The 14,244-nt window shown below is 56.3% G+C and overlaps 2 protein-coding genes across 2 annotated transcripts in view; both read right to left on the reverse strand.

The window, feature by feature from the left end:
- Window positions 1–14,244, reverse strand: part of LOC115908821 (protocadherin gamma-A12-like) — a 107,056-nt gene that overhangs the window by 35,246 nt on the left and 57,566 nt on the right.
- On the reverse strand, window positions 7,393–9,818 carry LOC115908532 (protocadherin gamma-B5-like). Its single transcript, XM_030957180.1, is given in 2 exon segments — window positions 7,393–8,880; window positions 8,882–9,818. Coding segments are annotated over 2 exon segments (2,172 nt in total). The 5' UTR covers window positions 9,698–9,818; the 3' UTR covers window positions 7,393–7,524.

Here is a 14,244-nt window from a genome sequence, read left to right on the forward strand (position 1 = left end):
CCTTTTGTGGGCTGTCTGTGCCCTGCAGAGCAAGGAGGTGTAAAGCCTTCGCCAGCTTGACACAATCCATTGTCACCACAAAGACTGAAAATCCAGGGCCCAGAGCCAGCCCAGCTGATTTCTCACTGCCAGTGCCCTTCCAGTGCAGTACTGGGGGGTAGGAGGGAGTCATGGCTGGGGCTCAGGCTTGCTGCCCTCCTTCCACCCCCAATCTCAAATCATTTATTGCCCTCTCCCCCAAAGGCATCTTGTCAGGACATTTAGGTGGAGGGGACATCCTTGTCCCCAGCCATAGCACAGCCCACACAATGCAGAGGAACACTTGCTCCTGCAGCTGCTGCAGCCATTCTCACCTGCCACAAACCAGAACTGCTGAGTCTGAGCAGTGACGCAAGCAGGGGAAAAAAATAAAAAGGCATAAAATAATTCTGAGAGGTTTCTGCCTCCATCTCTGATTTGGCCACACTGAGCAGGCAGCACACGCAGCCTCACCCCCATGAACAGCTTCCGCTGCACCTCACTTCCTTCTGCTCTGAGGAACCAGTCACTCCTACCCACTGCCTCCCAGGAAGGACAAATTACCAGCAGCAACGACCTTGGAAATCCACCAGTTCCACACTTCCCCTCCACTGGATCCACTACCTGGCCTCACCTCTGAAAACTGAAGCATTCCTAATTGAAAGCTTTCAAATTAAGCAGCACAATTATCATCGGGGGAGAAGGGCAGAAGCTGCTGCCATGCGCAAACGCCTTCCAGCCTGCAGTCAGGACACCAGACATCACCCAGAGACAGCACATTACGAATCATGCAGAGCTTGTAATAGGGTTTTTGAACAACATCTCAGTGGAAGACTCACCACCCTGCTCAGAGCCAAAGTCCAGCTCAGCAGAACCCTGCAAGCAACGGGGGGCAGTCTGCAATCCCACCCCCCCCCCAGAGTGAACATCAGCACTGAACTTCCATGGAAATAAAACCGGAACCATTCAGGAGACAAACATGAGGAATGGCACAGATGGAAGGGACTGCTCCATGACCATGGTCTGTCAGAGGAGCCAGCATCACCCTTCAGCTCTGCATGCTGCTCTGTGAGAGGCGACACGCCGATCCCCAGCTCTCAGCCCCACCTGCACCCCCAGCTCTCCAGCCCCCACCAAGTCACGACACACAGAGATTACAATGTTCCCCCGCAGTGCAAGTGCTCCCCTTGGCTCTCCTTTTGCAAAGGGAAGGAAATACCATTAACAGCAAACTTTGTGCCAAGGATTAACAAGTGGTTTCAAGCTGACCTCAGCCTCCACTGCTTACTCATGCAAGGCGCACCCAAAACTGCCTCCAAAAGACGTATGATTGCCAACATGAGGAAACTGACTCACTTGATCCTGCTCATCACAGTGCAAAAGTCATCAGCCCTCAGGATGGCTCATTTGACTCCAAAGAACACCTGTTCAGCTGTAGCTGAACTCTTCAGGGGCGTGGCACAACTGGATGTCCCTCCCAACCCCAACACGCAACCACACGCGTACGGCACAAAGGAACTGCGGCTCTGCCCAGCGCTGGGACACGCCAAGGAAGGAGCTACGTTACCTCAGCAGGTGTGGGGAGCCGGCTGGCAGTGCCCACAATCTGGTGGTACAGCCCTGGCTCACCATTCCTTATGGTGCCCTGGCGGCTCCCCAAGGGGCTGGAAGTGAAGGGCTTTTTACACAGGAGATCACTCTGGCGAGAGTCTGTGGTGAGATAGACCTGGTGGTAGAAGCTGGGTGGCGTGAAGCCACCCCTCACAGCATCAATGTGGTTGAAGGGCCCTGGTGTCCTGTACATGGTGCTCCTGGAGCTGTTGTACAGCTCCCTTGACTGCCTCCACTTGTAGCACTTGAAGATGCCCACGGACAACATGGTGATGAAGAAGGCTGCTGACACCAAAATCACAGCCAGGATGAGATAGAAAGTCACATGTCTCTTGGGATCATTGGCAGGTGCCACATCAGCGAGGTCAGTGAGCACCTCCTTAACCGTCTCGGCCACAGAGATGGAGATGGTGGCACTGGTGGACAGCACAGGCTCCCCATGGTCTTTCAGCAGGATGACTAAGGTGTGCTCGGGAGCGTCATCCTCGCGGAGCTGGCGGGCCGTGAAGATCTCCCCGTTGTGCAGCCCAACCGAGAAGAGGCTGGGGTCAGTGGCCTGCAGCAGGGTATAGGAGATCCAGGCATTGTACCCTGCATCCGCATCCACCGCCACCACCTTGGTGACCATGTGGCCGGCAGGAGTGCCTGGTGCCACCACATCGGTGTAGGTGGCGGTGGTGTTGGGGTGAGGGTACAGCACCGTTGGGGCATTGTCATTGAGGTCAGTGACAAACACACTGACTGAGACATTAGTGGCCAGAGGCGGAAAGCCACCATCCTGGACCTGCACCATCATGTTAAACTCCACCTGGTCCTCATGGTCCAGGGAGGTGAGCAGGTAGAGGGTGCCATTATCCCGGTTGATGGAGAAGAGGTGGCCAAAAGTGGTGTCACCCAAAAGGGTATAGGAGAGGTGGGCATTGCGCCCGACATCCGGATCCGTGGCACTCACATTAAGGATGGGGATGCCGGGCATGTTGTTCTCCAGAACATAGACATCATAGGAGTCTTGGGACGACCTGGGAGCATTGTCATTGACATCTGACACCTGCACCAGGATGTGTTTTACTGCAGACAAGGGTGGTGAGCCTGAGTCCTTGGCTGTGATAGTGATGTTATACTCTGCTGCCTTTTCCCGGTCCAGAGCTCCTTCTGTTTTCAATGTGTAGTAATTTTTGAGGGAGGAGCTGAGCATGAATGGGATCCCAGGGGAAATAAAACAGTTCACCAGCCCATTGTCATGGGAGTCCAAGTCTGTTACACTCAGCAGAGCTACGACCGTCCCTGGGGCTGCATCTTCAGGCACAGGGCTGTAGACAGAAGTCACTGTCACCTCTGGAGCATTGTCATTCACATCCACAACTTCCACCAGCACTTTGCAATGAGCCACACCAGGAACGGCTCCCTTGTCTTTAGCCTGTAAGTAAATCTCGTACAACTTTGTTTCCTCATAGTCCAGCTGTCCCTTGACCCTCAACTCCCCTGTAGCTGAGTCCAGAGCAAAGAGTTCTCGTACCTTGGCGGGGGTGTGGCTGCTGAAGGAGTAGATGATGTCTCCATTGGGCCCATCATCCAGGTCGTACGCACTGATCCTGGCGACCAGGGTACCGCTGGGCGTGTTCTCCCTCACACTCGCCTTATAGGTGGACTGGTTGAAGACCGGGGCATTATCGTTGGCATCTACAACGTCAATGTGGATCTGCACGTGGGCCGACCGTGGCGGGCTGCCTCCATCCAGCGCAGTCAAGACCAAATTCAGCTCCCTTTGCTCCTCCCTGTCCAGCTCCTTCTCTAACACCAATTCCGCGTACTTGCTGCCATCCACCCTCGTCTGCACGTCGAGCGCAAAGTTCGGGTTGGCGCTGAGCTGGTAGGTCTGCAAAGAGTTAATTCCCACATCGGGATCTTGCGCGCTCTCTAGCGGGAAGCGCGCTCCGGCAGCCACCGACTCACTGATTTCCAGCCTCGCCTGGCTGCTGGGAAAAACCGGGTCGTTGTCATTGATGTCCTGGATCTCTACGGTGCCGCTGTACAGCTCGAGCGGGTTTTCCACCACAATCTCAAAGCTGAGGGAGCAGGGAGAGAGCGCGCCGCAAAGCTCCTCCCGATCTATCCTCTCGTTCACCAGCAGCGCCCCGCTCGTCAGATCCACCCCGAAGTACTTTTTGTTGCCGCCGGACACCACCCGCAATCGGCGCCCCGGCAGCCGCCCGGGGTCCAGCGCCAGGTCGGCTACCACGTTCCCCACCGCGGAGCCTCTCCGCGCCTCCTCGGGGATCGCATAGCGAATCGCGGCGGAAACCCAGTCGGAAACGCCGAACAAAAGCAAGAGGCTCAGTACCTGCCCCGTCGTCACCCCGCGGCTCCTCACAGCAACGCCGTTCATCGCACAGGACGGCCGCGCTGTCCGCTTCGCCCCCCGCCCCGGCTAGAAACTCTCAGCTCGCCCCCTCATGCCGCTGCCCAGCGGCCCCGGGAAGCGGCGGCGGCGGCGGGGAGCCGAGCATTGCTCGGCGGGCTCGGCGGTGACTCACTCGCAGAGTCTCTCTGAGACCGTCTGCGCCTCATCCCGGCTCGGAGCGGGGCCGGGCCGCCAGTTCCCCCCCGCTCCATCATTGGCCGACAGCGGCACACAGAGTCCCGGCCAATAACTGCACAGAGCGCGGCGCGCCCGGGCCGCCCCGAGCTCCGCCGGAGCGAGCGCGGCGACCCCCGGCCCCCGGGACAGGAGCGGGCAGGAGCTGAAAGGGAGAGCACAGCCCTGCGAGAAACCCCCCTACAGAAACAGGCGGGGGTAGCACTGGCAGAGGCAGGGTAGATCGGGCACGGGGATTGCGTGTGTGGGCAAGAAGCTGTAAAAGTCGGAAGAGTGACGGCAAAAGGGGCGATACGGACACGTGGGGTGTTTGGGGTGTGTGCGTCTCGGGAATACCTCGCTGGAATGAGGCATTAGGAGTAAGAAAGGGAGTTGGAGAGGGCGGGAGGATGAGTGGGGAGGGTTGTCCGGGTGCGCAGGGTGCCAGGGAGAGCCAGCACGGGCACGACGCGCCAGCTCCCAGTTTTTCTCAGGACGTTCCCACCCAAATACCGGTCCTCACACCCAAATGCCTGGCCAGCCCCTTCCGGGAAGGAAGCCCCTTTCAAGGCGTCAGGACTTCGCTGCTCAGCATGCCACCAAAACAGCGTGACCGGCAAAGCGACATTGATTTCGTGCTGCCGTGTCATGAGCAGCTCCTCCGGCCGCAACACTGAGTTTCGCCGCGGGGCGGCTCCCGCCGCTGGATTTTCAGGAGCATCACCCCTCTGTGGGATCCCCACTGCCACCACTATCCCAGCAGGTGGCTTCCCCGACAAACCGCAGAAATGTCGGTTTAATGTTCCCTCCTACTCTCGCAATCTCCCAGGTTGCTGCCCGGTAGTTTTTTCCACCAGCCAGACTCAGGGCAGTCACGCTCTGGGACCTGCGGTGCGGGTTCACCGGGCTGGGAGCGGATCCCGTTCCCGCGCAGCAGCAGCAGCCTGGCAGGTCACAGCACCGGCAGCGCCTGGTCGAAAACCTGCCTTAGGGCTGTTGTTGCTGTCATCAACAACTCGTGCTACGTCGGCTTTTCCGACTTTTCCGAATTTTTACGCACATACAAGGATAAAATTACCGAAATTCCGGCATTCGTCGTCTGTCACCCGCAGAACCGCTCGGCTCTCACGGGGAAATGAAAAGGGGACGAGGATGCTTGATAAGGGAGCGTCAGGCACCCTGAGAAAACCCAGCTGTGACACAGCGCCCAGGTGTCATCCCACAATAGACACTGATAAGGAAGGCAAAAACCGGGCTGGAAATCAGCGCCCCCGCGTTCATTCGGTTATGGAGGCTCCCAAAGCCTTGCAGAACTGGCTCGGAAACTTGCGGCGGGTTATTTGTTACCCCGCTATTGTGGGGGCTGAGCTCGTAGGAGCTGCAAGCCACCCGCATCAGCGCTGGACAGCGACATTCGCCAGAACGAGAGGGATCTCGACTCTGCCTGCGTGTCCTCGCCCCGCACAATCCTAAAAGCTGCCGTGAGCACAAGGGATCCACCCAGAGACGCAGCAGTTCGGCGTTTACATGAAGAGTCGGCAATATCGAAAGAATCGGCGCAATCTGTCCTATCTACATGCTCAGCTATTTCCTTTTCTCCTGATTAATCGTTGCCAAAAGATAAAGTTTATCAGCGCTATTTATCATTCTTATCACCTGTCCACAGAATGTGATAAAAGTTCACATAGTGTTCACATGTGATAGAGTTTCACACAAATAAAATCTATGAGTCATCTAACGTTCCCGAAGCACTTCTTTTCTCATAGAAAACCAAATCCCAATTGTCTTTCTTTTTTACATATAATCTAAAACCAAGAAAATCCACAGCTCTCTTTGACCCAAATCTTGAAATAGTCTTCAGCGACTTATTTCTCTGAAATAAACTCTGAATCCTTTTCCCAACCACTGTAAGTTCTGAATCCTTTTTCCAATCACTGCCCATTTTAGGTTTTTCCTACACGCGATTTCTCAGCGTGGGGACCACAGTTCTTAAGTAATTTCCCTCCCTATGTATGAGGGCACACACCACCCGTACCAGAGTACCTTCTCCGTTTAATCCCAGCAGTACTGGGATGGCCAAGCAGCGGAGAGATGAGTAGAAAAGAGATTTTAGGAAAGGCATGAAAGACAGAACATTTCCATCTATTATTTCGATTAATCTGCAGACATTACATTTCCTCCACCTTGATGGGAAGCCTGAATATTGCAGACGATGCTTCAGAGCACCTGAAAGCGCCATTTTGAGGAAGAGGAGTGAAAAAGTACAACAGCTAAGGGGGAAGACGCCTTCCCCTGCACCAGGAATCCCTCCGGGGACTGGTTCAAGCCAAATTCCAGCCTGAGCCGCTCACATCGGCATTTTCCCTGACTCCACTCCGGGGAAGCCGGTGGCAGCGGGGAACAAAAAGCTCCTTCTGCTCGATGCCAGTCTTGGAGCTGCACTGAAGCACCAGCTCCGACCCTACAGATGGAGGGGAAAAGTTGAGTTACGGCTGTACACAACACCTTCTGTTAAAGGGGTTCAGAGCGCTAAAGAACCGAGCTTGCCAGAAAAGGAGAGAACTCCAGCGTAGCTGTCCCCACTGAGTAAACACTCCGGGATAGATCACACATCATTATCACATGAAAGCGCCCAAATGTGGCTGAGACAATTAGTGGTCACTTGACTCAGGCGAAAAGGTTGTCTCAGCTTCAGGCTCCACTACACTTTTGGTCCCGCTCCACCCCGAGTCCACCTCACCACTCCAGTTCGGTGAAACTCGCAGCTGTCTCTGTCTGTCCTTCTCCAGGACAGACAGAAGTACTGACAACATTTGCATCGCTCCTCGGGGAAAATCGGCAACTTGCGGATAAGACTTGGCAGGTCAAAAGGATGAGTCAAGATCTCAAGTATACCCCCACTCACTCACATCCTCACGCCCCTGAGCTAGTGAGCAGGGCGCCGGCACGTTCAGATCTGCCGGTTCCCCACTGGTCACCCACAGCAGAACAGAGGGGAAAAAAAGATTCACAAAAATTCACTGAGAGGGAGCGTAGGACAGAAGCTCACCTGTGTCGAGCTCCCAGGGCTAGGAGGGTCCTTCCCAGAAGGAGTGCCTGAGCCGAGATCGGCGGACAGGACACCGGCAGACAAGGCTGCCGCCCCTGGTCTGAGGAACGTGAAGTCCTTCTGCCCCGACTCAGAGGCTAAACAAACCTCGTAGGAATAGGGCAAGGGCAGCGTGCTGCTGCAGTAGTTGTACGGTGCTTTTGAGCCCAAGGTGGAATACAGTTCCTTATCAGAAGTTATAAAAATGGGAGGGCTCCTCGACTGTCGACATTTAAAGAAAAAAACAAAAATGACTGTGGAAACGAATAATAAAGACAACGACGGAGAGCGACACAACAAGAATGAGGTTCAGATCAGACGTCAGGAGAGATACAGCGTCTCTGTCGCTCAGCTCCGGCAGCGCCTCCCGCAAGCTGTCGGCCAGCAGCACGTGCAGCGTGGCCGTGGCCGAGAGCGCCGGCTGCCCGTGGTCCTTCACCAGGGCCACCAGGCGCTGCTTGGCCGCGTCCCGCTCGGCCACGGCGCGCGCCGTGCGCACCTCGCCGCTGTGCAGCCCCACGCGGAACAGCGCCGGCTCCGACGCCTGCACCAGCTCGTAGGACAGCCACGCGTTGCGCCCCGCGTCCGCGTCCACCGCCACCACCTTGGCCACCAGGTAGCCGGCCTCGGCCGAGCGCGGCACCACCTCGAAAGGCGGCGCCGCCCCTCCCGCAGCCTCTCCCGCCGCCGCGGCGGGCCAGAGCACCCTGGGCGCGTTGTTGTTGCGGTCCAGCACGAAGACGCGCACCGTGGCCGTGGAGCTGCGCGCCGGCGAGCCGCCGTCCTGCGCCCGCACGGCCACCGTGAACTCGCGGCACTGCTCGTAGTCCAAGGAGCGCTGCGCGTACAGCGCGCCGCTCCGCGCCTCCACCGACACCAGCGGCGCCGCGCCCGCCGCGCCCGCGCTGCCGCCCGCCAGCCAGTAGCTCACGCGCCCGTTGGTGCCCGCGTCCGCGTCCCGCGCCTGCACGCGCAGCACCAGCGCGCCCGCCGCGTTGTTCTCCGCCACGTACGCGCTGTACGCCGCCTCCTCGAACACCGGCGCGTTGTCGTTCACGTCCGACACCTCCAGCACCAGCTCCCTGCTGCTCCACAGCGCCGGCCGGCCCCGGTCCCGGGCCACCACCGTCACGCGCTGCTCGGACGCCTGCTCGCGGTCCAGCGCGCCCGATGTCACCACCTTGTACGAGCCGCCCGGCGACGCCACGATCGACAGCGGCGCCTCTCCCGACAGCTCGCAAGACACCTGACCGTTCTCGCCGGAGTCAGGATCTTTCACATTCAGCAGGGCCACCACGGTGCCAGCCGGTGCGTCCTCGGGCACCGGGCTTGACAGTGACAGAACCGTGATCTCGGGCGCGTTATCATTCACGTCCTGCACCTCCACCTCTACCTTGCTGTGGGCTACCATACCGCCACCGTCCCTCGCCTCCACCAGCAACATGTAGCCTCGCGTGTCCTCAAAATCCAGCCCCTCCTGCAGAGTGATCGTCCCGCTCTGTGCATCCACCACAAACTTCTGAAGCACCTTGGCCGGCATTTTCCCGAAGCTGTAGGTGATGTGGGCGTTGGTGCCGGCATCGGCGTCTGATGCTGATAACGTTCAGCACCGTCGATCCCGGAGGCGTGTCCTCGCGCAGGCTGACGCGATACCGGTCCTGCGCGAACACGGGTGGGTTGTCATTGGCGTCGGTGACGTTGATCCACAGCTGGGCGGTGCCAGTCCGGGGCGGGTCTCCGCCATCCAGCGCAGTCAGCAGCAGACGCAGGCTCGGCTCGCTCTCTCGATCCAGTGCACGGCGCAGCACCAGCTCTGCAAACTTGCTACCGTCCTGGCTCTCCTTCACCTCCACCGTGAAGTACCCGTTGGCCTCCAGCTCGTAGCCCTGCAGCGCGTTACTGCCCACGTCCGCATCCTCGGCAACACCCACAGCAAATCGGGCACCAGGCGGTGTAGACTCAATGATTTCGTAGTGGATATTTTCCTTAAGAAAGCGCGGCGCGTTGTCGTTCACGTCCTGGATATCCACCTCGATGTGGAAAATGTTCAGCGGGTTGTGCACCAGCGCCTCGAAGCTGACGGAGCAGGTCGCCGAATCGCCGCACATCTCCTCCCGGTCCAGCCTCTCGTTCACGTACAGGTTCCCATTCTCCTCATTCACCGTGAAGTATTTCAGCTGCTTCTTGCCGGCAGACGCCACCTGCAGCTTGCGCGCCGGCAGCTGGTCCGCGCTGAGCCCCAGGTCCCGCGCCAGCGGCCCCACGAGCGAGCCTCTGGCCAGCTCCTCGGGGATGGCGTAGCGGAGCCGCTCGGCCGCCGCCCGGCACCACACGCACAGCAGCAGCGCGGCCAGCAGCGCTCGCCCGCCGCCCGGCCCGCGCCTCTGCCGCCGCCTCACCGCCATTCTCTGCCCGCTGCGCTCGCCGCGCTCCTGCCTCCTGCCGCTGCCCTGCCTCCCTTCCAGCCGCTCTCGCCGCCCAAAACAGACACCGCTGAAAGGCACCGAGGTCAGCACGCCGCCTCTTGCCGCTGCTGCTGTTGGCGGTGCCGCTGCCGCTGTGGCCGGCGCCGGGCGAGCGAGCAGCCTGCGGGGGCAGGACGCTGCGGCGGCGGCGGCGGCGGCTCCAGCGCCGCTCGGCGGCGGCCAACAGCGACACCCGGAGGCGCCGCCGCGACACTGCAGCCGCCGCATGGCCGCGCCTGCGGGGCCTCGCCCCGGGTCGCACCGTTCGCTGCTCACGCTGCTCACCTCCATCAGCTACCCAAAAGCGCGAGTCGGAGTTCAGTTTGGAGAATTTTTTAGTACCCGCGGAAAGGGGAATCGAGGAGCTCTGTTCTGAAGCAAAACTGCAGAACCTGGCTGGGGAACGTGTAGTCGAGGATCACGCAGACTTCGTACAAGAGGGCACAGGTGAGTACAGGTAAGTACAAGCAGGTGCACTGTGCATCAAATACCTCGCAGATTCCTATCCCTTCTGTTACTGCTGTGGACTCTTTTTACCCAGCTCTTTTATTTCATTTCTACCATCTCTGTGAAGCGACGTCAACAAAATACTTGGGAAGAGAAGCCCTTGTATAAAAGAAGCACCAGGAGCAACATCTACTTTCTGGAGATTCTTGTTTATATTCCTTTTATTTTATATCCCTCTCACAGTAACTGTGACTGGGAGGAAATGGGAAGTCTTATTCTCTATTACAGTATTATCCTTACATGTTTCCAGTTTTACAAATCATGGAGATTACCACCACTTCTTGTCCTAGAACTGGGAAGAATGAAAAAGGCATTTCTTCAAAAAGCTTTTTCAGTGAATGGCTTAAGTAAGTAGATCTAAGAATGGGGACAGACTGAAAAAAGATGTCCATGCTGTCAGAATACTTCAGTTAGCAGTGTGCTGAATTTTTTACTCTGAGAATTGTAAAAATGAGAGTTAATACTCCTCTGTAGTGATGTCTGAGGCATACGTGACATGTCAGCTACCTTTCCCAGGACAGAGACTTCGAGATAAAAAGACAACAACAAAAAAAAAAAGGTCCGAAAAATTAAGCTTAGAACGGCACAACTAAAGAAGGCAGTTTGCCCGTGGCTCAAACACACTGACATGTCCTTTGCCATGATAAAATGATAAAACACTGAATACTCCTGGCGTGAGATGGTCTGAAAACAGAAATGATAAAACGCTCTTGAGAGCACACCTGTGAACAAACACTTGCTCCACCTCAGTGCCTGTTTGTGCTGACTCCATTTCTCTGCAACAACTAAAGGAAATAATGAAATACAAAATCTCCACGAACAAACAGCTCTTGTTTTATGACCTTATAGAGATCAGGGCACATTATGATCAGCTGAACCATTCCAAGCGCTACCCAAAGCAGGTTTTGGGAAATTACAGGTACGGCAGGTTTTACCAACACTCCCATTGCTGAATAAATAACTCCATTAATTCTTACTGCACTCATTCACAGGATCCTGGTCATAACTCAGTTCCCACTTATGCCACTCTTGCCACTGTCTCGAAAAAAAACAAGGACAGAAACTACAAGACTCAGTTTTTATCTCTTCTTCTGCTCTAGCAGTTACTAGGAAACGATCGTTGAGCCTCAACATTGCTGTGAGAACAGGCTCTTCCTCCACAACATGAAGCAGCCACACTTTGGCTTCAGAGAGAGAATACTGAGAAAGTATTTTAAGTAGAATCTCGCCCTTCTCACCCTTTGTTGTATTAAATAAATTCGACACTGCTTTCAAATAACTAACATTAATTGAACACTATGTGTTGTACAACAACTGCAATAAATACAAAATCCGATTACTGACTTTTGGAAAAACCTTCAACCAATAAACAGTTCATTATAAAAATACCTGTGTATGTCTAAGAGTCCAAACCTGTGAGCAGTGCTGTGATCAAGAAATGAGCATTGGCAAATGAACTTTGGCACATTAGGACCTACTGTCACTGCACCCTCGGCTACATCACCATCTCTCTGAAAAAGGCACAATGGCAGAGAGTAAAATAGACAAAAATTGCCCATAGAACAGCAATAATACATTGGAAATCTACTTTTGTTTGGCACAAGAGGCCTCTCGTGGACAATCAGGTCATTCTCACAAAATCCCTCCAGGTGTAGTAACTCTGGCTTCTGCTTACTGGCTGCTAAGGAGCACGGAAGGAAAAACAACATTTCTAACCAGTGATGCATTAACAATATACATAACACTTCTCCTCCTACACTGCATCGATTTTAAACCCTCGGCACGGAAAGATTGAGTGCTGCTACATGAGAGAACGATACAAAACAAGATTTAAGGCAACGTTAAAAGCACAAAGAAACAACCCTTACACGAGCATATCTCGTATCTCAACATTCCTTGCAGTGCTGTGCCGCCTGTAACATATCTCAGCAGAAATCTGGACAATGCATTCTAATTTCTAGATATTACCCATGGTTTGAAAGCATAAAAAGAGTCATATGGTCTCTAATCTGAACTTCTGTCTGGGAACACCCAGTTCTTCAACTCCACCTTTGCAGGGGAACAGTGATGATGCACTACCAAGGCGACAAACCAGTGCAAACATATATAATTTAGATTTAACAACATCAGCAAAAAGGAACTGTGCTACTCTTCAACCATCTCTACTCACTCCCGAGTGTGAAGCTCACTTTTTACTCCACCTAAGAAATTCCCACAAGTAAACTCAAACAATGCCTGGGAATGGTCTCCTGGAAAAAACAGAATGCTACAAAAAGTTGACAGTGCTGCAACTACTGGATGAGGAGCACTCAATGAAGCCCTTTCAAAAGTCAGAAATGTAACAAACCCAAAACAAAGCGGGAACACACGGGTCCACATTCAATTTCAAACAATGGCTTACATTTATCCTAAATACTATTTACAGAAAAGGAATATGGGGAGAGTGATAATTTAGTATACGAAAGACAGACTTGAGAAAATTGCCGCTGTTAAAAATCCATACTACAGTGTAGTTCATGCTCTGTTTTAAACGATAATAAAAATTAAAAAAAATAAGACGAAGGGGTACTATATCCACGAGCAAATAATGATGCAGGGGGGCATGGAAGAAAAAAAAAGCCATAAGATTCCTAAAAATGCAATACAGTAGAATAGCAGACCGAATACTGGTGAGATGACCGAAATTAAACAACCTGCACTCACAAAACCAAAAGGTCTCAACCACAGCATCTCCAGCACAGAAGAGCTCGAATTCTCCTAAAAGGCTCATCAAGCGTAACACTGAAATCTGACTCACATCCACCACCCCGCAGCAAGAGGCACCAGCGCATCGCTCATCAAGACTATGACTAACTTCTCAGAATATTTCCCTATTCAGGACAGAGACACCAGTGAGGATAAGAGGAAAAGGCAGCACCAGGAGGAAGCGTCACGCACAGAATTCGATCCAAGAAACTCACCGAGGAAGGGGCGGCATCCGCGGGGAGGGCGCCTGTGGGGTCGTCGTCCCCGAGCAGCGGCGCGGGCTCGTCGGGCGGCGGCCGGGCCGGGAGGGTGTCGCAGCAGCTGGCGGCCGAGAAGCGCAGGTGGCTCTTGCGCGAGTCGGCCGTGAGCGACACGTCGTGCGAGTAGGAGTGCAGGAAGGCGCGCACGCCGTCGATGCCCACGAAGTGCGAGACGGGCACGCCGCGCAAGGCGCCGCTGTCGGGCGGCAGCAGGTGCTGGCGGTGGCAGCGGCGCAGGCGCAGCGCCAGCAGCAGCAGCAGGAAGGCCAGGAAGAGGCACGAGACGGCGGCCACGGCCAGCACGAGCCAGCGCGTCAGGCTGGCGGCCGGCTGGCCCGGCGCCGCCGCCGCCTGGTCGTCGGGCGCGCTGGCCAGCTCGGCCAGCAGCTCGGCCACGCTGTCGGCCAGCAGCACGCTCAGCGTGGCCGTGGCCGAGAGCGCCGGCCGCCCGTGGTCCCGCACCAGCACCAGCAGGCTGTGGCGCGCCGCGTCGCGGGCCAGCGGCGAGCGCGCCGTGCGCACCTCGCCGCTGTGCAGCCCGACGCGGAAGAGCCCCGGCTCCGTGGCCTTGGCCAGCTCGTAGGACAGCCAGGCGTTCTGGCCCGCGTCCGCGTCCACCGCCACCACCTTGGCCACCAGCGCGCCGGCCTCCGAGCGCCGCGGCGCCAGCTCCACGCCCGACCAGGCCGCAGAGCCCGAGCCCGCCGCTGCGGCCGGCGGCGGGTACAGCACCTGCGGCGCGTTGTCGTTCTCGTCCACGATCAGCAGCCGCACGGACACGTTGCTGCTCAGCGCCGGCGCGCCGCCGTCCTCGGCCAGCACGCACAGCTGCAGCTCGCGCAGCTGCTCGTAGTCCAAGGAGCGCAGCGCGTACAGCGCGCCCGTCTCCGCCTGCACCGACACGTACGACGACAGCGGCGCGCCCCGCACCCGCCCCTCCGCCAGCCGGTAGCGCACGCGCGCGTTCTGCCCCCA

Source organism: Camarhynchus parvulus, chromosome 13, assembly GCF_901933205.1.
Source record: "Camarhynchus parvulus chromosome 13, STF_HiC, whole genome shotgun sequence".
In the NCBI taxonomy this organism is placed as follows: domain Eukaryota; kingdom Metazoa; phylum Chordata; class Aves; order Passeriformes; family Thraupidae; genus Camarhynchus; species Camarhynchus parvulus.